At 42.8% G+C, this 25,697-nt stretch overlaps 1 protein-coding gene across 14 annotated transcripts in view; it reads left to right on the top strand.

The window, feature by feature from the left end:
* The window catches only part of SPIDR (scaffold protein involved in DNA repair), a 481,415-nt gene that overhangs the window by 437,324 nt on the left and 18,394 nt on the right, over positions 1-25,697 (top strand). For all 14 annotated transcript variants that reach the window (XM_031669954.1, XM_031669957.1, XM_031669958.1 and 11 more), the window contains 3 exons: positions 4,969-5,056; positions 6,287-6,430; positions 6,522-6,581. In XM_031669954.1, the coding sequence (XP_031525814.1) occupies positions 4,969-5,056; positions 6,287-6,430; positions 6,522-6,581 (292 nt within the window). The remainder of the gene's footprint in view (positions 1-4,968; positions 5,057-6,286; positions 6,431-6,521; positions 6,582-25,697) is intronic.

Genomic DNA, 25,697 nt, shown 5'->3' on the forward strand with positions numbered 1-25,697 from the left:
TGAATGGTTGGTTTTTCAAATGACATTTGTCATCTACCAGTCAAGATAATTAATACCAGCTATAATGAGGCCAGAGGAAGTAGATCATTTGCCACACCAAAATATCCATAAAATGTGTGTAGAAATATGTAAATTTAGCATTGTTTCAATGACGGTGAGGCGAGAACTCTGCTTCCTTCCTCTGTTGTGTATTTCTTAGACTTCTCTTGGGCATGATGCCACTCCCACTCTCTTCTTGGTCTGCAGACGATTTCCATTGCCCCAGGACTTGCCCCATCCTCATTTCTGAGCTCATGGGTGATGCTGGGGCTGCCTTTTTAGGAATTCAGGAAATGGAGGTACCCAGTTAAAGTTATCTGCATCTCTGTAGCTTACTCATTTCCATGCACCTTTCTTGTCGCATGGTGGGAAATCTTGGCTTTAGTTTACTCAGGAGAAACATCTGTCCTTTGACATCACTTCCGACTCTTGAACTGAATTTGTAAATTTTTTCTGAAGATGGTCTCAAGTTAGTTCTCTTCCTTTGTGGTTTGTTTTCTACTTAGATTTTGACAGCCTCCAAAATATGTTACCAAAAACAGAATTCAGGCAAGAAAATTGATTTTTTTTTTTCATTCTAAGAAATAAGTTAACTTTGCTTCATGTAAATATCTCCATCAGTTTATTCCTAATCCTTTATAATGTTTAGAGTATTTTTTTCTCTCTCAAGGATCTGGTAATTACTAAAACAAATTTGAAACTGTTTTTAAAATTAAAGTTCGTGGCTCTTTGTAAATTTTTCATTACAAATAGATTGGAAATATTCAGGTGCAATTCTGTTTTGCACTAGAGAGCACTTTGTAACACAGAAAGTCTTCAGTCCGCCAAACTCACCTGTCAGCCTGCAGAAGGCACTTATCACAGATGGCTGACTGTTTCTAGCGCCCCATGCTGCCATGCTCGCATAGAAAGGTGTCTGCTTCACCACCCACACCTAGCACTGGAGACTTTGGAACCGTCTTTCCTCCTCAAACAGAGGCACATGTCAGCGAGGGACAGCAGCAGCACTAGGAATTAGAGAATCACAGAATCCTACAAGGGAGGAAGATGAAGCTGAGAGAGATTTGGAATTTCCACTGTAGAAGGTGGACAGTATCCTCTCTGTCCAAGTCTGTGGCCAGCATTCTTCTGAGCAAATGCACATCACCCGCAGTGTCATGGGGTTGGAGTGTGCAGGCTCAGCCCTGGAGGAAGTGAGTTGGCAGGACCCCCTTCTGCGTGCCGGTCATCTCCAGTACAGCCCAGTCTCAGCCTCTCCATGGGGCCCTCATGAGATGTAAGTGATGTGGTGCCCCCATCCTTACTCTGTCTCTCTTGAGGGGTGTCTCCAAGGGCTTTTTTATAAGTGAGAACATGTTCTTAGAAAGTGCCTTTTACACTTCAGTGACTAGTCACATGTCGGGGTGGCCTTGCTTTAAAGAATGTGGAAGACTCAAAAACAGTCTTAGGGTTGGCCTCAGTGAACCATGATTGCGCCACTCCAGCCTGGATTACAGAGCAAGAGACCCTGTTAAAAAAGAAAAGAAAAAAAAAAAAAAACACTTAGTATTTATTTTTATGGTTTTTTTTTTTTTGAGACGGAGTCTCGCGCTGTCGCCCAGGCTGGAGTGCAGTGGCCGGATCTCAGCTCACTGCAAGCTCCGCCTCCCGGGTTTGCGCCATTCTCCTGCCTCAGCCTCCCGAGTAGGTGGGACTACAGGCGCCCGCCACCTCGCCCGGCTATTTTTTTGTATTTTTTAGTAGAGACGGGGTTTCACTGTGTTAGCCAGGATGGTCTCGATCTCCTGACCTCGTGATCCACCCGTCTCGGCCTCCCAAAGTGCTGGGATTACAGGCTTGAGCCACCGCGCCCGGCCTGTATTTTTATGTTAAATATAATTTTCATTATGGTAAAATAACGTACTATAAAATTTATAATTTCAACCATTTTAAGTATAACTTGGTAGATATAATTTTAACATGTGTATAGATCTTGATATCTTTCCACTTAAAAAGTACACTGGTTACTATAATAAAAACATAGTGCTGAAAGTCTTTCAGGTTCCTGAGCATGACTTTAGGAAAGCTCTTATTGGGTCCCGCCAGGCCTCCTACCTCCCTCCTCCCGCCTCCAGGAGCAGCTGCGTGTTCTACAGCCTGTGCATGCAGGTGGGTTTGCCGCAGCCCCCAAGTGAGTGCACAGAGGAGGCTCCCAGGCTGTCCCTGTTCCCTGCCTGTGCCATGCTGTCACCTTCCTTTGCATATTCTGCACCACGCCCCAGCCCTCTTCTTGCTGCTCTTCAAATACAGCTGATTTTTAGAGGTCAGATGAACTGTGACTGAGTGTGATGGGAAACATGGCTCTTCCTTCAGTGACGGGTAGCTGAGTTGACCTCCACCCATGCTCTCTGGGTGTCTTGTGGGAGCTGGTGGGAGAGCTGCTGACTGCTGCAGAGCCTGCCAAACTGGGGACCTGGTGGGTAGGACAGCTGGCCCTGCTTCTCTCCTTGTCTGCTCCACAAACTTTTGTTGTCACAGATTAATGACCAAAATTTGTCTACAGACTTATTTTATCCAATCTATAAATTAAGGTATACCCCAAGAAATTTATTCCAACATGATGATGTTATCAAATCATAAGCATAATGAATTAATCTGTATGTCCCCTTTTTCTCTAATTAAACATTTACTTTACATTTTAAACTTTTTAAATAAAAATGTTTATTAATTTTTGAAAAGACAGACTTATGGTAGCCACTCCCCTGTCAGACTGTTTGTTTCTTAAACATATTTTTAAAGGATCACTTTTTTAAAAGAATGTTTCCTGTGTAACCAAATGAATAGTAAAGAATGAATTGCAGTGGGAGGAACAATACACTTTTTAACTGTGCCAAAAGTGAGTTTCTGCACCAAGTCTATGCCCAGCAGAAGTGGGAGTCATTTGAATGTGTTAGCTGGCCCCAGACAACTCTGCTTCACAAGGCAACAGTGGCCATCCAAACCATTATCTATTTTAAAAATAGTTTTTAAAAACAGTAGAGAAGCTGATTTTTTATGAGACTAAGCATTTTATTTAACCATAGCCATTCTTCAGCTAAGCGTCGTGCATTAAATATAAATGTATAATGTGTCTAAACTTTTTTAATTAGCTGGTACCATCCTCTAAATAAAAGTCATTAAATTCAAATAGAACTTTCCTATGGCTGTGTGCTTCTCGAACAGCATTTCTCAAAGAGAATTCCAAGGGAACACTAGTTTCTCAGGACATTGTTAGTGATGACACCAAAAAGGGTTTCATGGTTATAAATGGGAGAAGCTTTAGTTTAAAACAGTATGCCACAGGTGCCTTTTACACGGGGCTCTCCAGGCCCTCCGCCATGTCCAGTCCCACTGTAGCGTGTGAGGGTCCTGCCAGCCACAGATGCACCACACAGCAACAGGCAGGGAGTTCTGTTCTCATGGGTTACACTTCACAGAACACTTTTTGGGAAACTCCAAAATTTTAGGAAAATTGATAAGCACTCTGTCACTATCTGGAAAGGGTTGTTTATTTTTCTATACTGTATAAAGACCTCTTTTTACACTCATCTTTTATCATCCTCCTAATTTTACTCGGTTTCTTCTCAGAGTAACACTAGGATTAAAATCCTGTCTTAAACTGGGCAGATTTTTGAGCAAAAAACAGCATAAAAGTTTATGGCTTTAGCAATGACAATACTGGTAACTATAGTAATATCAAGTGGCTAATGTGTTGGATACTCACTCTGAGTATAGAAACCCTAGTAGGTGCTGCACATATGTTCTTTACTTCCTTTACTCCTTGCAATAATGCCAGCAGCAACCCCCAGTTTCCCAGAAGGGCTGATGTAAGAGTCAAGCATTTTCTTAAGGTCTCACAGTGTATGAAAGGCAGAGCTTAAGCAAGATGAGTTTCTTGACTCCAGGGGCCCTGCTGTTTCCCACCTCTGTTAACAAGGGGCTCAGGTAAAGGTTAGAGCCAGGTCTCGGAAGTGCAGTCAGATCTAAGGTGAGAACCATATAACTGAAATCATAACAGTGTTGTCCTTTTGTGTCCTTCTATATATTTTACTTCAGATAACTTTTCTTTTTTGTGTGTGTGACGGAATTTGGCTCTTGTTGCCCAGCTGTAGTGCAATGACGTGATCTCGGCTCACTGCAACCTCCGCCTACCAGGTTCAAGAGATTCTCCTGCCTCAGCCTCCCGAGTAGCTGGGATTACAGGCATCTGCCACCATGCCTGGCTAACTTTTGTATTTTTAGTAGAGACAGAGTTTCACCATGTTGGCCAGGCTGGTCCCGAACTGCTGACCTCAGGTGATCCATCCACCTCAGCCTCCCAAAGTGCTGGGATTATAGGCATGAGCCACCACACCCAGCTCAGATAACTTTTCTTACATGTAATACATATCTGTTTGGGAAAAATATACAAAATGCCCAATCCAAAGGAAGAAAGTAAATATCACCTTCAAACTCTACTCAGATAACCACTAAAAACATTCTTATAGGCTTCAGTCTTTTCCTTTGGCTTAATATATATATAGATGCATGCATAGATACACATACATACACACACACACACACACAGTGAGAGAGTTAATTTGTTGCCTACTTTTTTCTTAGCAGGGTGTCACAAACCTGTTTCCATGTCCATAAATATTATTTTGTAACCATTTCAGTGACTGTATAATATTTCACTGTGTGGATGGATCCTAATTTAGTGAGCAAGTTCCTGTTGTGCAATTGATTTCCCACAGTGTCTGTCCATCTGTCTGTGTGTCTTCTTTCTTCCCCATCTGAATCGCCTCACATCTCGAATTGTAGTTCCATGGCCTTAGGCATTAGAGGCTGTTAAGCATTCTACCAGCTCACTGGCCTAGTACTCAGTAAGGGATGTCTGATGATGAATACCTTTAACTTTCCTTGTTCCAGGACAGCGGGGATTTTTAGTTTGATTGACACCCTATGGCCCCCAGCGATACCTCTGAAAACACCTGGCCGTGACCAGCCCTGTGAAGAGGTAAGCCCGGCACTGGAAAAACTTCCCCAGTTGTGGACTACTCCATGCCAGGTGCCAAGCCAGGCATCATCACTGCCACCCACATGGTCTGTGTCCCCCACTCCAGTGGCAACAAGGAGCCCCTGTGCAGCCAGTTCCTTTGTGGTGACGCATGAATATGAGCCAGGACTGGGATTCAGGTCCTGGAGACCAAGCTCTGGCTGCCTTCCCTACTGTGCTGCACAACATTTTCTTGAAGTTAACTTATGATGAATGCGTAAACCACAACCCTCATATACTGTTGGAACAATTGGGGTCTCAGCCTCATACTAAAGCAAACATATAGAATTTTTCCCACGAACTTCTAGTCACTCATAGAACCAACACTCAGTTACCAATTGGAGCAGGAACTCAATACAATCCATAGACATTCGTACAACATCCTGGGTAGCCAGGAACTTCCATTGCCCTGCTTGTCTATGATAGTGTCTCAGAAGAAGCAAAATGGATGAAAAGTGTTCCCTCCTCCCTCCTGAGCCTTTTCCAGCAGGTTAACCAGCTGCTGCTTTGGGCCAGAGCTCCCAAAACAACTGAGGCTGTCTTCCTTAGGTTGTGGCTGACTTCTTAGTAGTGCTAAGTCTGTGACCCTGTACTGTGCCAAACAGCATAGTAGTTGTCAAAACACACGGTGGTTCACGCCTGTAATCCCAGCATTTGGGAGGCCGAGGCAGGCGGATCACCTGAGGTCGAGAGTTCGAGACCAGCCTGACCAACATGGAGAAACCCCGTCTCTACTAAAAATACAAAATTAGCTGGGCATTGTGGCGCATGGCTGCAATCCCAGCTACCCAGGAGGCTGAGGCAGGAGAATCACTTGAACCCAGGAGGCGGAGGTTGCAGTGAGCCGAGATGGCGCCATTGCAATCCAGCCAACAAGAGCAAAACTCTGTCTCAAAAAACAAAAAAAAAAGCCATTTCTAGATTACTACTTAAGGGGAAGTAATTTCTAGATGATATTTTCAGTATAACCTGAAAGATTTCTAAAATGAAATCTTGAATTAATAGGTTCATAAGTATGGAAGTTCTTATACTTGGTCCCAGAAGTAAACAATGCAGTCCATTCCTTGTATAGCATTCCAGAGAGAGGATGCATCTGTAAGCGAGTATGTATATATTAAAGAGGAGATTTTAATCATGTGCTTGAGTCTTTTAACAATACATTCCCCTTCTGCTTTTGCCTCATGTAAACAGATAAAAACTCATCTGCCTCCTCCAGCCTTATGTTACATCCTCACAGCTCATCCAAATCTGGGACAAATTGATATAATTGACGGAGACCCCATTTATAAGCTTTACCAGCCTCCAGTTACCCGCTGCTTAAGAGATATTATCCAGGTAATGTTTTTGTTTCTAACAAGTTATTTAGGTATTAGCTGTGTCTGTGTGCTTTGTGTAATGCTGCCAACCTTTTCTAATTCCTTTCCAGATGAATGATCTTGGTACCCGTTGCAGTTTCTATGCCAGGGTGATTTACCAAAGACCACAGGTAATAATCTGTCTCAATCTCTCAGTCTCTCTCTCTCTCTCAATCTCTCAGCCCCTCTCTCTCTCTCTGTCTCACACACACACACACGCACACACACACACACGGTGTTAGAGGTTTGTGAAAGGGCAGTCTCCTTTGGAAATTAATAGATTGCCAAAACAGAAAAGCGTTTTTAAAGTCCAGTTAAGTATGCCCCATATACTGAAGTGGCAGTAAATCCATTCCTTTTACAGGTGCGGACTACCAGCCAGTGTGCTAAGCACTGGGGTGTAAGACACCCAAGTACAACCCTGTCCCCAAAGCTTCTCAGCCCAGCAATTTTCATTCTTTCCTGACACTTAGGCAGGTTGAAGAAAGGAAAGAGATGCAGAAACCTCATTTATGTGGTGGAAATGGTAATCTCAGGATTGAGCTCAGCTACTTCTGGGAACTTTTAGAGCCTTTGAAACTGAAAGCCCTCCCATCCCACCTCCATGGTCCCTATGAGGCCTCGGCCTATTCTAGGGAGCAGCGGCCTAGAGGAGCTTGCTATCAATCAGCTAGGAGTAGAGGAGGGAAGGAGACCTGCTTGCCAGTTTGAATGCATGGACTACATTCTGCAAGAAACCTCTGCTGGCCCTTACCTTATGGAGGAATATCCATGTAGATCTAATCATCCAAGAGGGATTGAGAACATCCTATTTGTTAAACTCTTATCCACTCATAGGCAATGTGCACTGGGTGCATCTGCCATGGTGCAGGAGAGAGTGAGTGCCCCACACATTGCCTCCTTGAGGGTGTGTATGAGTGGAGCAAACCAGGCCCCAGATGCCTGCACTCACCTGGGCTGTCAGTGGATCACCAGCTACCAGCCAGGCCAGAATACCCAGGAATTGCCCAGCAAGGAGTCTCAAGGGAGGGCAGGAGGCTGGCACCTCAGCCAGCAACCTCGGCCAGGTGCCCCAGTGCACCTTGAGTCAGGGGACAGTGGTGTGGGTGGCACCAGGGGCTGTCTTCTAATCATACTATGCCTGGTTATCAAGATCTGACACTCACACCCCTCACTTTTCTTTTTGCTGATGAAATATGCTAAAGCACACCCAGACACCTTGTGCCATTTCCCCTTACATGCTTGTTATGAATCTCTACAAAGCATTCATGCTTGCATACAACCCAATTCAGCTGCCTGGTTTTGGAGCCTTTCTCTTCCGCTTAAGTTATTCAGAGTTATTTTCTGTTGTGCATTTATTTTGAACAAATTCTTTGCATTTCTCTGATCATTCTTAGTGGAAGAACAAGAAAGTGACTAAAAGAATATGTTTCTTAACTTCTAGTCAAGTTCTTGATGAGTTGCATATATACGAGTATCATTAAATCATTGTTATCACAAGCATGTTAAATCAGCTCCTCTTCCATCTGCATCAGGAGTAGTGGGCAGACTGTTTCTGTAAAGAGCCAGATAGTCAATATTTTAGGCTTCTTGGGTTGTATGGTTTTCATAGCAACTACTCAGCTCCACCTTGCAGTGCAAAAGCAGCCATGTTGTCATTCACAAATGAATGAGCAGGGCTGTGTTTCAGAAACCTTTATTTACAGACACCAAAATTTGAATTTAACTTAATTTTTACTTGTCACAAAATATTCTTATGGTTTTTTTAACCATTTAAAAATGTAAGAACCTTGAATAAATATAAAAACCACGCTTAGCTTACAGGCCACACATAAGCAGGGGGCAGGCTGGATTAGCCCACAGGCCTTGGTTTGCTCACGTTCTTCAGGTGCTGAGCATGGCTGGAGGACACAGGAACTGTGACGCAGAAAAAAAAACAACCCTTGTGTCTCCTGGCATCCTGTAGGTTGTACTGAATGTGCAGTGTGGTGTGTGTCAGGGAGAGGAGACAGGGAGGGCCATCTACTGACAGCCACCGAGTAGGGTGCAAGCTTGTTACCTAAGGATGCCATAGGTGCTGTGCAAGAACACAGCGCTGGTACATATGATCATCATATGAAAGAACTTTAAGGCTTTATCTCAATTTAATTTTTACATTTCAGATGTAAGGAGTGTGCCTTAGGTGATATGCTAGTAACTGTCAATTGCCTTTCCTTTCCTTCTCTGCAGAAAGTGTGTGTGTGTTTCTGCAGCTTAACCTGTGGATTATCTAGTGCCTGCCAACGCATAGAGTGTTGCCCACAGAAAGGAAATCAGAGGGCTGAGTTGTGAATATAAATGAACCACATTTAGCTCTTTATTTTTTATTATCAATACTTCACCTTTAATTTCTGTGAGAGATCTTCCAGATTTTCCAACCATTCTCGTGTATATATCATTTTAGCAGCAATAGTGTCACTGTTCTTAATTCCAAGTGGAGGAGACCAAGGCTAGGCCTGGTATCTGCTATCTCTGATACACACAACCAAACCCAGGTGGAGCCTGGCATGGGTTTCCTAACTCTTACTCAGCCCAGTGTCCCATGGTGCTTCCTGACTCCACAGTCCTTCAGTTACCTGGAGCCCTGGGGGTGGAGCAGGGACGCAACACACCCCTATCCCCAACCACGTGCTGGCTGAGCTTGTGCAGGTACTTCACCACATTGTCTCATGTCCTTGTCTGTCAAATGGGTGTGACATTCTCTCACCATATTGGATTGTTCTAGGATGAATTTAGGAGTTTTAAAATACCCTTTTTCGTTTGTTTTCTCTTCATCTGTTCCCCTTTTCATCATTTGACAGCTGATCAGTGCCTCTCATGAAGAATTAGAGAATGACTGACATAAGTCCCTCAGTGGTACTCCCTGTGAGCACCCCAGTGTCCGGCTCAGCAGATAGGAGGATAGGGCTCCCAGCAAGGACGAGGCAGGGCATGTACTATGTCTCATACTTTCCAAGCCTGAGGAGACCTAAGACTGCCTTCACGTTCCTCTGCTCACCTTGAGAAGGGTCAGTGTGTGTGGGGATGCCCTTGACATCTGGCACATTCCTGCTCTTCTGGGTCATGGGCCAGGCGGTGGCTCTCTGTGAAGGTGCCATTCACCCACAGGGAGAATGCTGTCCTCATAGCAGCCACGTGGCAGTTGCAGCTCACACTGCTGCCCATGGCCCTCTGGCTGAGACTGAGGCTGAAAGTAAAGAAAGCAGATGTCAAAATGCTTGCACCAAAACCAGTTGGAGGGGAACTCTGGGGCAGAGAAAGACCAAGAGTGAAGCAGGTCATCCAGCTTGCCTTGTGAAGGAGTCCTCCCTCAGGGAAGTAGAAAAGATATGTTAATCACCTGCTATCCAAAAAACAGGCTCCCACCAGTGCAAGTGCAGCTTTCAGTGAGCATGACTTCCAGTGGGCATGTGTGCCTAGGAATCAGTGGTCCTATAGCCACAAAACAGTCAAAGACCTGGAACCCAATGGAACAGGTTCCATGATCCACTGAAATTCTATCTGTCTCCTGTAGTCTGCTTTTTGTAAGAGAATCACCAGAAACCAGCTGTCTCAAGAAGGAATTGAAATAAGCTGAGTCCTGGGGCCAGTCCGTAGTGAAGCCAGTGGCCTGCATCCTTGGCAGTGAGAGTTGACTTTCAGAATGGCACCATGAGTCACTGCTGGAACTCGAGCCATAAAAACAGACCTAGACTAGGTGTGGTGGCTCACACCTGTCATCCTAGCACTTTGGGAGGCTGAGGCTAGAGGATCTCTTGAGGCTAGGAGTTCCAGACCAGCCTGGGCAACAAAGCACAACCCCATCTCTACAAAAAAATAAAAAATTAGCCAGGCATGGTGCTGCATACCTATCTTCTCAGCTACTTGGGAGGCTGACGTGGGAGGATCCTGTGAGCCCAGGAGGTTGCTGCAGTGAGCTGTGATTGCACCACTGCACTCCAGCCTGGGTGACAGAGTAAGACCTTGTCTCAAAAAAAAAAAAAAAAAACAGATTCAGTTGTATTTATATTACACTAAAGACTAAGTCATGAAGGTGAAAAAGATAGTTTTCATATTTAACTTTTATTTTGTAATAATTATAGTTTCACAGTAGATTGCAAAGAAATATACCGGGGGGTCTGGTGCACCCCTCCACCCCCATGTTAATATCCCACACCCACAGTAACCACAGTAAAAACCAAAACCAGCTGGGTGCAGTGGCTCACGCCTGTAATCCCAGCACTTTGGGAGGCCAAGGCAGGCGGATCACAAGGTCAGGAGATCGAAACCATCCTGGCTAATGGTCCTGGCTAATTTTTAGTGGAAACCCTGTCTCCACTAAAAATACAAAAAAAGTAGCTGGGCGTGGTGGCAAGCGCCTGTAGTCCCAGCTACTTGGGAGGCTGAGGCAGGAGAATGGCGTGAACCTGGGAGGCGGAGCTTGCAGTGAGCCAAGATCATGCCACTACACTCCAGTCTGGGCAACAGAGTGAGACTCCGTCTCAACAACAACAACAACAAAAAAAAAAAACAAGAAACTGACACAGGCACAATCCATGGAGCACATTCAGGTTTCAACATCCTTGTGTGCACTCTGTGTGTTTGTGTGTGTGTGTGCGCTTCTGTGCAGTTTTGTCACATGTACAGCCTTGCATCACCATCACTGCAGTCAGAATCCTCTGCTGTGCCATCACCACCGATTCCCGTGTTGCCCTTTATAGCCACGTCGATCGTTTTTTCATCCCTACCCCTGGCAACCACTCACATGTTCTCTGTCATTATAATTATGTTGTTTTATGGTTGTTACATAACTAGAACCATGCAATATATATCTGTATTAGTTTCCTAGGATTATCATATAAAGTTCCAAAAACTAGATAGCTTAAAACAATAGAAATGTATTCTCTCACACTTCTGGAGGCCAGAAGTCTGAAATCAAGATGTTAGCAGTGGCCAGGCACAATGGCTCACACCTGTAATCTCAGCACTTTGGGAGGCTGAGGCAGGAGGATCACTTGAGGCCAGGAGCCCGAGACCACCTTGGCCAACATAGTGAGGCTCCATCTCTATTTAAATTGTTTTTTAGGCCCGGTGCTGTGGCTCACACCTGTAATACCAGCACTTTGGGAGGCTGAGGCAGGTAGATCATCTGAGGTCAGGAATTGGAGATCAGCCTATGCAACATGGTGAAACCCCATCTCTACTAAAACTACAAAAAATTGGCTGGGTATGGTGGTGCACGCCTGTAGTCCCAGCTACTTGGGAGGCTGAGGCAGGAGAGGCAGAGGCTGAAGTGAGCCAAGATCGCTCCATTGCACTCCAGCCTGGGTGACAGAGTGAGACTCTGTCTCAAAACAACAAAAAAAAATCATTAAAGAAATACAAGGTGTTGGCCGGGCGCGGTGGCTCACGCCTGTAATCCCAGCACTTTGGGAGGCCGAGGCGAGCGGATCACAAGGTCAGGAGATCGAGACCACGGTGAAACCCCGTCTCTACTAAAAATACAAAAAATTAGCGGGGCGCGGTGGCGGGCGCCTGTAGTCCCAGCTACTCAGGAGGCTGAGGCAGGAGAATGGCGTGAACCCGGGAGGCGGAGCTTGCAGTGAGCCGAGATCGCGCCACTGCACTCCAGCCTGAATGACAGCGTGAGACTCCGTCTCAAAAAAAAAAAAAAAAAAGAAATACAAGGTGTTGGCTAACAGCATTATCTAGAGATTCATCCAAAGGACTAATAATGTTGAACATCTTTACATGTTTTTACTTGCCATCCATATGTCCTCTTTGGTAAAATGCCTGCTCACATCTTTTGCCCATTGTCTAATTGGATTGCTTGTTTGTTGGTTTATTGTTGAGTCTTTAAAGTTATTTCTATTTTCTAAATACAAAACCTTTGTCAGATACAGGATTTGCAAATATTTTCTCAGGATTTCTAAATTGGATTTTCACCCTTTTAATGATTTTTTAACATAGTAGAAGTTTTTAATTTTGATACAGTCAGATTTACCAAATTTTTTTCTTACAGATCACAGTTTTGTTGTCAAGTCTAAGAGAAATCAAGTCTCTTTGCCTATCGTCAGTCCCAAAGTTATTCTTTTGTGTTCTTTTCTAGAAAATTTAATTTTACACTTTACCTTCCAAGTCCATGATGCATTTGGAGTTGGGTTTTGTATAAGGTGCATGGTTTAGGTCAAGGTTAATTTTTTTACCTTTGGATACCCATTCATTCCAGCACCATTTGTTGATAGATCATCCTTCCTCCATTAACTTGCTGTTGCACCTTTGTCAAAAATTAATTGGGCATATTTGTGTGGGAGAGATCTACTTTTTCCTGATAAATTTGCACTGGTAATATTTTTGCCTAATTACTAGCATTATAGGTGTCTATATCATCTATGCTTAAATACTTTTCCTGGGGTGGGCGTGGTGGCTTATGCCTGTAATCCCAGCACTTTGGGAGGCCGAGGCAGGTGGATCAGCTGAGGTCAGGAGTTCGAGACCAGCCTGGCCACTATGATGAAACCCCGTCTCTACAAAAATACAAAAATTAGCCGGGCATGATGGCAGGTGCCTGTAATCCCAGCTGCCCAGGAAGCTGAGGCTGGAGAATCACTTGAACCCAGGAGGAGGAGGTTGCAGTGAGCTGAGATTGTGCCACTACACTCCAGCCTGGGCGACAGAGTGACACTCCGTCTCAAAAAAAAAAAAAAAAATTTCCTGATTACATAGGGCTATAAAAATTTTTATTAGAGTTTTTTCTTTTAGAGCAGTTTTAGGTTCCCAACAAAATTGAGAGGAGGGTACAGAGATTTTTCCATACACTTTCTACTCCCACACATGCACAGCCTCCCCATTATCAACATCCCTACCAGGGTGGCACATTGCTTACAACTAATCAACCTGTATTGACACATCATACTCACCCAGAGTCCACAGTTTACATAAGGGTTCACTCTTGGTGGTGTAATTTTATGGGCTTGCACAAATATGTAATGACATGTATCTACCATCATAGTATCATATGGAGCTAAACACCTGTGCTCCACCTGTTTATTCCCTCTCTCCACAAATCCCTGGCAAACATTCTTATTTTTACCGTCTCCATAGTTTTGCCTTTTCGGAATGTTGTATACAGTTGGAATCTTACAATCTGTAGCCTTTCAGATGGACTTCTTTCCCTTAATAATATGCATTTAAGTTTCCATGACTTTTCATGGCTAGATAGCCCGTTTCCTTTTGAGCACTGAATAATGTTCCATTGTCTGGATGTACCACATAGTTCAGTTTAGTTATTCATTCACCTACTGAAGGACATCTTGGTTGCTTCCGGGTTTTGGCAATTATGAATAAGAAGACTTTTTATTTTTTATTTATTTATTTATTTTTGAGACAGAGCCTCACTCTGTTGCCCAGGTTGGAATGCAATGGCACAATCTTGGCTCACTGCAACCTCTGCCTCCCGGGTTCAAGAGATTTTCTTACCTCAGCCTCTCGAGTAGCTGGGACTACAGGCATCTGCCACTACGCCCAGCTAATTTTTGTTTGTTTTTTTGAGACGGAGTCTCTCTGTGTCGCCCAGGCTGGAGTGCAGTGGCGCGACCTTGGCTCACTGCAACCTCCACCTCCCAGGTTCAAGCAATTCTCGTCTCCACCTCCCAAGTAGCTGGAATTACAGGCACGCACCACCATGCCGGCTAATTTTTGTATTTATAGTAGAGACAGGGTTTCACAGTGTTGGCCAGGCTGGTTTCAAACTCCTGACCTCAGGTGATTCACCCACCTCTGCCTCCTAAAGTGCTGGCATTACAGGTGTAAGCCATGGCGCCCAGCCTAATTTTTGTATTTTGTAGTGGAGGTGGGGTTTTACCATGTTGGCCAGGCTGGTCTCGAACTCCTGACCTCAAGTGATCTGCCCGCCTCTGTCTCCCAAAGTGCTGGGATTACAGGCCTGAGCCACCGTGCCTGGACAGAGAAGAAATCTATTTTTTATAAACTTTTAGCAATGTAGTGGTAGAACTGCTTTAATTAGTTACTGATGTCTTTTTCCAGATGATTTTATTGTTACTGACTTTGTTCATAACTCCAATAGTAGAGATAATTTTGTAGTTAATTTCAAAGGAGATTAGAACATTTTGGTTCATCAATAGATTGAAAGAGAGACCACTGGCCAAATCCAGAGTATTTACAAAAGCATCTAAAATTTTTGGACATTGTCAGAACTTCCAACCTCAGATAATCTTACAGAAATCTTTGCCCTTCCTGAAATATTCACCAATTTTTTTTTTTTTTTTTTTTTTTTTTTTTTTGGAGATGCTCTGTCACTCAGGCTGGAGTGCAGTGGTATGATCTCAGCACACTGCAACCTCCGCCTACTGGGTTCAAGCAATTCTCATGCCTCAGCCTCCAGAGGATCTGGGATTACAGGCGTGCACCATCAGGCCTAGCTAATTTTTATATTTTTAGTAGAGATGGGGTTTCACCACATTGGCCAGGCTGCTCTCGAACTCCTGACCTCAAGTGATGCACCCGCCTTGGCCTCCCAGAGTGCTGGGATTACCACGCCTGGCCAGAGAAGAAATCTATTTTTAATAAAATTTTAGCAGTGTAGTGGTAGTACTGCTTTATTTTTTTAGATATAAAACATTTATTAAAAGCTAGTAAATAAAATAACAAATGAACAGATCTTTTGAAAAAAGCCATTCACGTAAAAATGGACAATCTACAAAGATGAAAGCATGATAAAATGCATACAGTTGTAAAACAAAGTTCCAAGTTTTCAATGGCAATAAAATATAAATAATTTACTTATTATTCCAAGCTTCTTTGAAAAAGCACAATGTAGCTAGGTTAGAAATATTGCTAAAACTTACTTTCAAGTACATTAGTTGGGTATCATGTATCCCAATTATAGAAGTGAATACATGCTTGTGAAAATCTATTAAAAACATGAAAGTGAGAAAGATAGTATGACATAGATAACTCCATCACCCAAAGATAAGCACTGCTAAAATACACATACAAATTCTCGTTTGTTTGTAAGGGTCTTCTCTGCCTCATTTTTCAAAGAACACTATTCCTCATTTCTTTCTAAAAAACAGGTATGCCATCATATTTTTCTACCCACCCATCCTTCTTCCATGTAGCAACATTATCATATAATGAAAATCCACGATATTTTTACCAAAAGTTTAAGGTGAGATGGGAAACTGTTGTGTGTTTCTTTCTTCTTCGATAAAAATGTGATGCCTGCCGGGCGCGGTGGCTCATGCCTGCAATCCCAGCACTTTGGGAGGCCGAGGCAGGTAGATGACGAGGTCAGGAGATTGAGAACATCCTGGTCAACATGGTGAAACCCCTTCTCCACCAAACATACAAAAATTAGTGGGGCGTGGTGGTGAGTTCCTGTATTCCCAGCCACTCAGGAGGCTGAGGCGCAGGAGAACTGCCCGAATCAGAGTCTGACGTTGCAGTGAGCCGAGATCGCGCCACTGCACTCCAACCTGGCGACAGAGTGAGACTCCGTCTCAAAAAAAAAAAAAAAAAAGAAAAGAAAAACAGATAGTAGTGCCTTAGGTGTTTTGTGTTTTTGTTTTTGTTTTTGTTTTTTTTGAGACGGAGTGCCACTCTGTTGCCCAGGCCATCTCAGCTCACTACAACCTCCACCTCCTGGGTCCACGCCATTCTCCTGCCTCAGCCTCCCGAGCAGCTGGGACTACAGGTGCCCGCCACCACCCCCTGCCAATTTTTTGTATTTTTAGCAGAGACTGGGTTCCACCACATCAGCCAGGATAGTCAGGATCTCCTGACCTCGCAATCCACCCACCTCGACCTCCCAAATTGCTGGGACTGCACGTGTGAACCGCACCTGGCCGCCTTAGGTGATTTTTAAAAATAACCTGACTCTTGACTATTTTTCAAATGTAATGGAAATTCAGAGTTGTCCAAAATAACCTACAGAGGTGTAGAATAACATGCTGTTTTGCTTTATAAGTAAGTCTACACACTTACGATATTTCATGAGAAAACGTTTTCTGTATTGCCATCTATTTTTAGATAAAAACTTTTTTGAAATATTCTATTAAAAGGTTACAGAAAAGAATAATCAGCTTTGCAATCTGATTGCAACAAGAGAATGTACTATTATATATACAATAACTAGAAAAATAAACTTTCATGGTATGTTTTTTAAATGCTTAATTCAAACTAATACTATACTGGTAGGATTATCAATAAGAACTCTTAAATAAGGCCAGGTACCGTGGCTCATTCCTGTAATCCCAGCAGTTTGAGAGGCTGAGGCAGGTGGATTGCTTGAGCTCAGGAGTTCAAGACCAGCCTGGCCAAAATAGAAAAATCCCATCTCTGCAAGAAATACAAAAATTAGCCAGATATGGTGCTGTGCTCCTGTAGTCTCAGTTACTTGGGAGGCTAAGGCAGAATTGCTTGAGCCCAGGAGGCAGGGGTTGCAGTGAGCTGAAATTGCACCATTGCACTCCAGCCTGGGGGACAGAGTGAGACCCTGTCTGAGAAAAAAAAAAGAAGAAAAAACTCTTAAATATTTTTAACATTTTCTAAAATTGGCTAAAAGAAAGCAAGCATTCTTTAAATTAGCAGATCAGTAGCAGAAAAAGTATTGCACTCCAAAATCTCAGCTGCAAGATAAATACAAACTCAGGTTACAAATCAATAGTGTCTCAATATGTATGAAGTTACATTGATGAAAATTTCACATAACACTAAATGGCGGAAAAGCTCATGCAGTCATCCAGACTCTAATATCACCTTATATATTAAGGAGTCATCCAACTTGAGACACCAGAATTTTGATTCTGTAAATATCTCTGAGTGACCATCTACATTTCCAGCTTTATCATATTCCATTTTCCCCACCAAACTTTTGTTTTTATTAAGCCCAAGAAGAATAAGACAAAATGAAGAAAAATGGGTATGTGGTACACAGATCCCTCTAGGTGACACAAGAATTGACATGTCTGACTCAGAGAACATATTCAATAAATAACTGTTTATTAAATGAAAAAAAAAGCCATAAGAACAATAGTCAGAATTGAGGTAAAGTAGGTGGCCTGCATTTAAAAAATAGTTTCCCTAATCTTTCTACCACTTCAAGCATCACTTGGATCAACACATTTTTTTTGTTGCAAACTCCTGATACAAAGTCATTGATTATTCCCTGCTCACTGGTTGTAAGAAAAAAAAGGGGATATTAAATTTAGTGAAAACAACAACTGGTTGAAAAGAACCTCAGTGAATAGATCTCACTGAAAGAGAAAAGAAGTTTATATGTTGGACCCCACACTTGGCTTCAACCCGTAAGTGCGTTCTCTTTATTTCATTTCTCCTTTAAAATCGCTGCTTATGCTTAATGGTTAATAATAATAGAAGTGGCTAACAATTGCCACACTTACTACTCCCCTGAATGTCTTCAGCCTCTTATTCAGAAGTTTCACATAACATCTAGTCAATATAAAGGGAATAATAAGCTGCGATTAAAAGTAATATAAAGCCATTGATACCTTTTTGTTGTACTGTATTAAGTAATTGTAGATTAAACTCTTATACCTTCCCAATATTTTTTTTATTATACTTTATGTTCTAAGGTACATGTGCACAACGTGCAGGTTTGTTACATATGTATACATGTGCCATGTTGGTGTGCTGCACCCATTAACTCGTCATTTACATTAGGTATGTCTCCTAATGCTATTCCTCCCTGCTCCCCCAACCCCACAACAGGCCCCGGTGTGTGATGTTCCTCTTCCTGTGTCCAGGTGTTCTCATTGTTCAATTCCCACCTATGAGTGAGAACATGTGGTGTTTGGTTTTCTGTTCTTGCGATAGTTTCCTGAGAGGGATGGTTTCCAGCTGCATCCATGTCCCTACAAAGGACACAAACTCATCCTTTTTTATGGCTGCATAGTATTCCATGGTGTATATGTGCCACATTTTCTTAATCCAGTCTGTCACTGATGGACATTTGGGTGGATTCCAAGTCTTTGCTATTGTGAATAGTGCTGCAGTAAACATACATGTGCATGTGTCTTTATAGCAGCATGACTTATAATCCTTTAGGTATATCCCCAGTAATGGGATGGCGCGGTCAAATGGTATTTCTAGTTCTAGATCCTTGAGGAATCGCCACACTGTTTTCCACAATGGTTGCACTAGTTTACAGTCCCACCAACAGTGTAAAAGTGTTCCTATTTCTCCACATCCTCTCCAGCACCTATTTCCTGATTTTTTAATGATTGCCATTCTAACTGGTGTGAGATGGTATCTCATTGTGGTTTTGATTTGCATTTCTCTGATGGCCAGTGATGATGAGCATTTTTTCATGTGTCTGTTGGCTGTATGAATGTCTTCTTTTGAGAAGTGTCTGCTCATATCCTTTGCCCACTTTTTGATGGGGTTGTTTGTTTTTTCTTGTAAATTTGATTGAGTTCTTTATAGGTTCTGGATATTAGCCCTTTGTCAGATGAGTAGATTGCAAAAATGTTCTCCCATTCTGTAGGTGGCCTGTTCACTCTGATGGTAGTTTCTTTTGCTGTGCAGAAGCTCTTCAGTTTAATTAGATCCCATTTGTCAATTTTGGCTTTTGTTGCCATTGCTTTTGGTGTTTGAGACATGAAGTCCTTGCCCACGCCTATGTCCTGAATGGTATTCCCTAGGTTTTCTTCTAGGGTTTTTATGGTTTTAGGTCTGACATTTAAGTCTCTAATCCATCTTGAATTGATTGTCATATAAGGAGTAAGGAAAGGATCCAGTTTCAGCTTTCTACTTATGGCTAGCCAATTTTTCCAGCACCATTTATTAAATAGGGAATCCTTTCCCCCTTTCTTGTTTTTATCAGGTCTGTCAAAGATCAGATGGCTGTAGATGTGTGGTATTATTTCTGAGGGCTCTGTTCTGTTCCATTGGTCTATATCTCTGTTTTGGTGCCAGTACCATGCTGTTTTGGTTACTGTAGCCTTGTAGTATAGTCTGAAGTCAGGTAGCGTGATGCCTCCAGTTTTGTTCTTTTGGCTTAGGATTGTCTTGGCAATGCGGGCTCTTTTTTGGTTCCATATGAACTTTAAATCAGTTTTTTCCAATTCTGTGAAGAAAGTCATTGGTAGCTTAATGGGGATGGCATTGAATCTATAAATTACCTTGGGCAGTATGGCCATTTTCACAATATTGATTCTTCCTATCCATGAGCATGGTATGTTCTTCCATTTGTTTGTGTCCTCTTTTATTTCACTGAGCAGTGGTTTGTAGTTCTCCTTGAAGAGGTCCTTTACATCCCTTGTAAGTTGGATTCCTAGGTCTTTTATTCTCTTTGAAACTATTGTGAATGGGAGTTCATTCATGATTTGGCTCTCTGTTTGTCTGTTACTGGTGTATAAGAATGCTAGTGATTTTTGCACATTGGTTTTGTATCCTGAGACTACCCTTGATTTCTTTCTCTTGCCTGACTGCCCTAGCCAGAACTTCCAACACTGTGTTGAATAGGAGTGGTGAGAGAGGGCATTCCTGTCTTGTGCCAGTTTTCAAAGGGAATGCTTCCAGTTTTTGTCTATTCAGGATGATATTGGCTGTGGGTTTGTCATAAATAGCTCTTATTATTTTGAGATACGACCATCAATACCAAATTTATTGAGAGTTTTTAGCATGAAGCGCTGTTGAATTTTGTCAAAGGCCTTTTCTGCATCCGTTGAGATAATCATGTGGTTTTTGTCTTTGGTTGCATTTGTATGCTGGATTACATTTATTGATTTGTGTATGTTGAACCAGCCTTGCATCCCAGGGATGAAGCCCACTTGATCATCATGGTGGATAAGCTTTTTGATGTGCTGCTAGATTCGGTTTGCCAGTATTTTTTTGCATCGATGTTCATCGGGGATATTGGTCTAAAATTCTCTTTTTTTGTTGTATCTCTGTCAGGCTTTGGTATCAGGGTGATGTTGACCTTGTAAAATGAGTTAGGGAGGATTCCCTCTTTTTCTATTGATTGGAATAGTTTCAGAAGGAATGGTACCAGTTCCTCCTTGTACCTCTGGTAGAATTCGGCTGTGAATCCATCTGGTCCTGGACTTTTTTTGGTTGGTAGGTCATTAATTATTGCCTCCATTTCAGAGCCTACTATTGGTCTATTCAGGGATTCAACTTCTTCCTGATTTAGTCTTGGGAGAGTGTAAGTGTCCAGGAAATTATCCATTTCTTCTAGCTTTTCTAGTTTATTAGCGTAGAGGTGTTTATAGTATTCTCTGATGGTAGTTTGTATTTATCTGGGGTCAGTGGTGATACCCCCTTTATCATTTTTTTATTGCATCTATTTGATTCTTCTCTTTTTTCTTCTTTATTAGTCTTGCTAGCGGTCTCTCAATTGTGTTGATCTTTTCAAAAAACCAACTCCTGGATTTGTTGTTTTTTTGGAGGGTTTTTTGTGTCTCTATCTCCTTCAGTTCTGCTCCAATCTTAGTTATTTCTTGCCTTCTGCTAGCTTTTGAATGTGTTTGCTCTTGCTTCTCTAGTTCTTTTAGTTGTGATGTTAGGGTGTCAATTTTAGATCTTTCCTGCTTTCTCTTGTGGGCATTTAGTGCTATACATTTCCCTCTACACACTGCTTTAAATGTGTCCCAGAGATTCTGGTATGTTGTATCTTTGTTCTCATTGGTTTCAGAGAACATGTTTATTTCTGCCTTCATTTCATTATGTACCCAGTAGTCCCAGGAGCAGGTTGTTCAGTTTCCATGTCATTGAGCAGTTTTGATTGAGTTTCTTAATCCTGAGTTCTAGTTTGATTGCCCTGTGGTCTGAGAGACAGTTTGTTATACTTTCTGTTCTTTTACATTTGCTGAGGAGTGCTTTACTTCCAACTATGTGGACAATTTTGGAATAAGTGCAATGTGGTGCTGAGAAGAATGTATATTCTGTTGATTTGGGGTGGAGAGTTCTGTAGATGTTTAATAGATCTGCTTGGTGCAGAGCTGAGTTCAATGCCTGGATGTCCCTCTTGACTTTCTGTCTCGTTGATCTGTCTAATGTTGACAATGGGGTGTTAAAGTCTCCCATTATTATTGTATGGGAGTCTAAGTCTCTTTGTAAGTCTCTAAGGACTTGCTTTATGAATCTGAGTGCTCCTATATTGGGTGCATATATATTTAGGATAGTTAGCTCTTCCTGTTGAATTGATCCCTTTACCATTATGTAATGGCCTTCTTTGTCTCTTTTGATCTTTGATGGTTTAAAGTCTGTTTTATCAGAGACTAGGATTGCAACCCTGCTTTTTTTTGTTCTCCATTTGCTTGGTAGATCTTCCTCCATCTCTTTATTTTGAGCCTATGTGTGTCTCTGCATGTGAGATGGGTCTCTTGAATACAGCAAACTGATGGGTCTTGACTCTTTACCCAGTTTGCCAGTCTATGTCTTTTAATTGGAGCATTTAGCCCATTTACCTTTAAGGTTAACATTGTGATGTGTGAGCTTGATCCTGTCATTATGATGTTAGCTGGTTATTTTGCTCATTAGTTGATGCAGTCTCTTCCTAGCATTGATGGTCTTTACATTTTGGCATGTTTTTGCAGTGGCTGGTACCGGTCGTTCCTTTCCATGTTTAGTGCTTCCCTCAGGAGCTCCTGTTGGTTGGATATGAAATTCTGGGTTGAAAATTCTTTTCTTTAAGCATGTTGCATATTGGCCCCCACTCTCTTCTGACTTGTAGAGTTTCCGCCGAGAGATCCGCTGTTAGTCTGATGGGCTTCCCTTTGTGGGTAACCCGACCTTTCTCTCTGGCTGCCCTTAACATTTTTTCCTTCATTTCAATGTTGGTGAATCTGATAATTATGTGTGTTGGAGTTGCTCTTCTCGAGGAGTATCTTTGTGGTGGTCTCTGTATTTCCCGATTTTGAATGTTGGCCTGCCTTGCTAGGTTGGGGAAGTTCTCCTGGATAATATCCTGCAGAGTGTTTTCCAACTTGGTTCCATTCTCCCTGTCACTTTCAGGTACAACAGTCAGATGTAGGTTGGTCTTTTCACATAGTCCCATATTTCTTGGAGGTTTTTTTCATTTCTTTTTACTCTTTTTTCTCTAAACTTCTCTTCTCACTTCATTTTATTCTTTTGATCTTCAGTCACGGATACTCTTTCTTCCAGTTGATCGAGTCAGTTACTGAAGCTTGTGCATTTGTCACGTAGTTCACATGTCATGGTTTTCATCTCTATCAGGTCGTTTAAGGACTTCTCTACATTGGTTATTCTAGTTAGGCATTTGTCAAATCTTTTTTCAAGGTTTTTAGTTTCTTTGCACTGGGTTCATAATTCCTCCTTTGGCTCGTAGAAGTTTGATTGTCTGAAGCCTTCTTCTCTCAACTTGTCAAAGTCATTCTCCATCCAGCTTTGTTCCGTTGCTGGTGAGGAGCTGTGTTCCTTTGGAGGGGAGAGGCACTCTGATTTTTAGAATTTCCAGCTTTTCTGCACTGCTTTTTCCCCATCTTTGTGGTTTTATCTACCTTTGGTCTTTGATGATGGTGACGTACAGATGGGGTTTTGGTGTGGATGTCCTTTCTGTTTATTATTTTTCCTTCTAACAGTCAGGACCCTCAGCTGCAGGTCTTTTGGAGTTTGCTCGAGGTCCACTCCAGACCCTGTTTGCCTGGGTATCAGCAGCGGAGGCTGCAGAAGAGTGAATATTGCTGAACAGCAAATGTTGCTGTCTGATTGTTCCTCTGGAAGCTTTGTCTCAGAGGTGTACCTGGCCATGGGAAGTGTGAGGTGTCAGTCTGCCCCTAGTGGGGGATGTCTCCCAGTTAGGCTACTCGGGGGTCAGGGACCCACTTGAGCAGGCAGTCTGTCCGTTCTCAGATCTCAAACTCTGTGCTGGGAGAACCTCTGCTCTCTTCAAAGCTGTCAGAGAGGGACATTTACATCTGCAGAGGTTTCTCCTGCCTTTTGTTTAGCTATGCCCTGTCCCCAGAGGTGGAGTCCACAGAGGCAGGCAGGCCTCCTTGAGCTGCAGTGGGCTCCACCCAGTTCAAGCTTCCCAGCGCTTTCTTTACCTACTTAAGCCTCAGCAATGGCGGGCGCCCTTCTCCCAGCCTTGCTGCCACCTTGCAGTTCGATCTCAGATTGCTATGCTAGCAATGAGGGAGGCTCTGTGGGTGTGGGACCCTCCGGGCCAGGCGCAGGATATAATCTCCTGGTGTGCTGTTTGCTAAGACCCTTGGTAAAGTGCAGTATTAGGGTGTGAGTGACCCGATTTTCCAGGTGTTGTGTTTCACGGTTTCCCTTGGCTAGTAAAGGGAATTCCTTTCTCCATTGTGCTTCCCGAGTGAGGCGGTGCCTCACCCTGCTTTGACTCTCACTCATTGGGCTACACCCACTGTCCTGCACCCACTGTCCGACACGCCCCAGTGAGATGAACCCGGTACCTCAGTTGGAAATGCAGAAATCACCCGTCTTCTGTGTCGCTCACACTGGGAGTTGGAGGCTGGAGCTGTTCCTATTCGGCCATCTTGGCACCGACTATCTACCTTCCCCAGTAATACTGCTTTAATTAGTTACTGATGTCTTTTTCCAGATGATTTTATTGTTACTGACTTTGTTCATAACCCCAGTAGTAGAGATAATTTCATAGTTAATTTCAAAGGAGATTAGAACATTTTGGTTCATTAATAGATTGAAAGAGAGACCACTGGCCAAATCCAGAATATTTACAAAGAGCATCTAAAATCTTTGAAGGATGTCAGAACTCCCACCCTCAGATAACCTTATAGAAATCCTTGCCCTTCCTGAAATATTCACCAATTTTTTTTTTTTTTTTTTTTTTTTTTTGAGATGGAGTTTTGCTCTTGTTGCCCAGGCTGGAGTGCAATGGTGCGATCTCAGCTCACCACAACCTCTGCCTCCCGGGTTCAAGCAGCCTTCCTCAGCCTCCCAAGTAGCTGGGATTACAGGCATGCCCCACCACACCTGGCTAATTTTGTGTTTTTAGTAGAGACAGGGTTTCTCCATGTTGGTCAGGCTGGTCTTCAACTCCCAACCTCAGATAATCTGCCTGCCTTGGCCTCCCAAAGTGCTGGGATTGCAGGCGTGAGCCACCATGCTTGGCCCACTAATTTTTTTAATTTTTTTTTTCTTTGAGAAGGTGGTCTTGCTCTGTCATCTAGGCTGTAGTGCAATGGTGCAATCACAGCTCACTGCAACATTGACCACTTGGGCCCAAACAATTCTCCTACCTCAGCCTCCCAAGTAGCTGGGACTACAGGTACTTGCCACCACACCCAGCTTTATTTTTTGTAGAGATGGGGTCTCACTATATAGCCAGGTTTCAAACTCCTGAGCTCAAGTAATCCTCCCACCTCAGCCTCCCAAGTTGCTGGGATTACAGGCGTGAGCCACTGTGCCCAGCCCACTTATTAAATATCAGTATGGACCAATGAATTCATCTTTTATTCAGCAAGTTATATCTATTACTGTTCATTTTGATGCTCAATTTTACCATATTTAAGCTGGCTCCTGTGTCCTTTGGACACATGCCCATCATTCTTTGAGTACCTCCTTATTTTCTGACACAGAAAGATGTGTCATGATTAATCTTTTGCTATCTGTGCTCTGGAATCAGCCATCTTTTCAAGAAGTTCTGGTTGATTTTAATGGATATGGTTTTTTGTTTTTGGTTTTTTTTAGTTTTAGTTTCAGTTTTTCAGAGATGGCATCTTGCTATGTTTACTAAGCTGAAATGCAGTGGCTATTCACAGGCATGATCTTGGTGTACCACAGCCTCAAACTCCTGAGCTCAAGCAATCCTCTCACCTCAGCCTCCCAAGTAGCTGAGACTGCTCCTGAGTTGCTTATGCCACTGTGCCTGGTTAAGAATGGTATTCAGAAGCCAAGATCCAGGTTCTAGGTGGGCTTCCTGCTATTGGGATATCATTGCCTCTATGCCCTCTCAGTGGACAGAGAAAGGAAATGTGTGTGTATATTCATCCACATACACACATACACAACTGTATCTACTTCTATATTTCTATCTATCTAAAATCATGATTTCATACCAATACTTCCAACTCTAGAGCATTACCACAGAATTTATTCTAAGTTTTGCTATTTCTATATGTATAACTCCCTTCTCCAACAGCAAGAAGCTTGGCTTCAGTTTCCTCAATATTACTTATTCATATTTCCTGTATGTAATCAACCTCCTGACAATGTAGGCCACCTCCTTCACCCCAACC

This window comes from Papio anubis, chromosome 8, assembly GCF_008728515.1.
Source record: "Papio anubis isolate 15944 chromosome 8, Panubis1.0, whole genome shotgun sequence".
Taxonomy (NCBI): domain Eukaryota; kingdom Metazoa; phylum Chordata; class Mammalia; order Primates; family Cercopithecidae; genus Papio; species Papio anubis.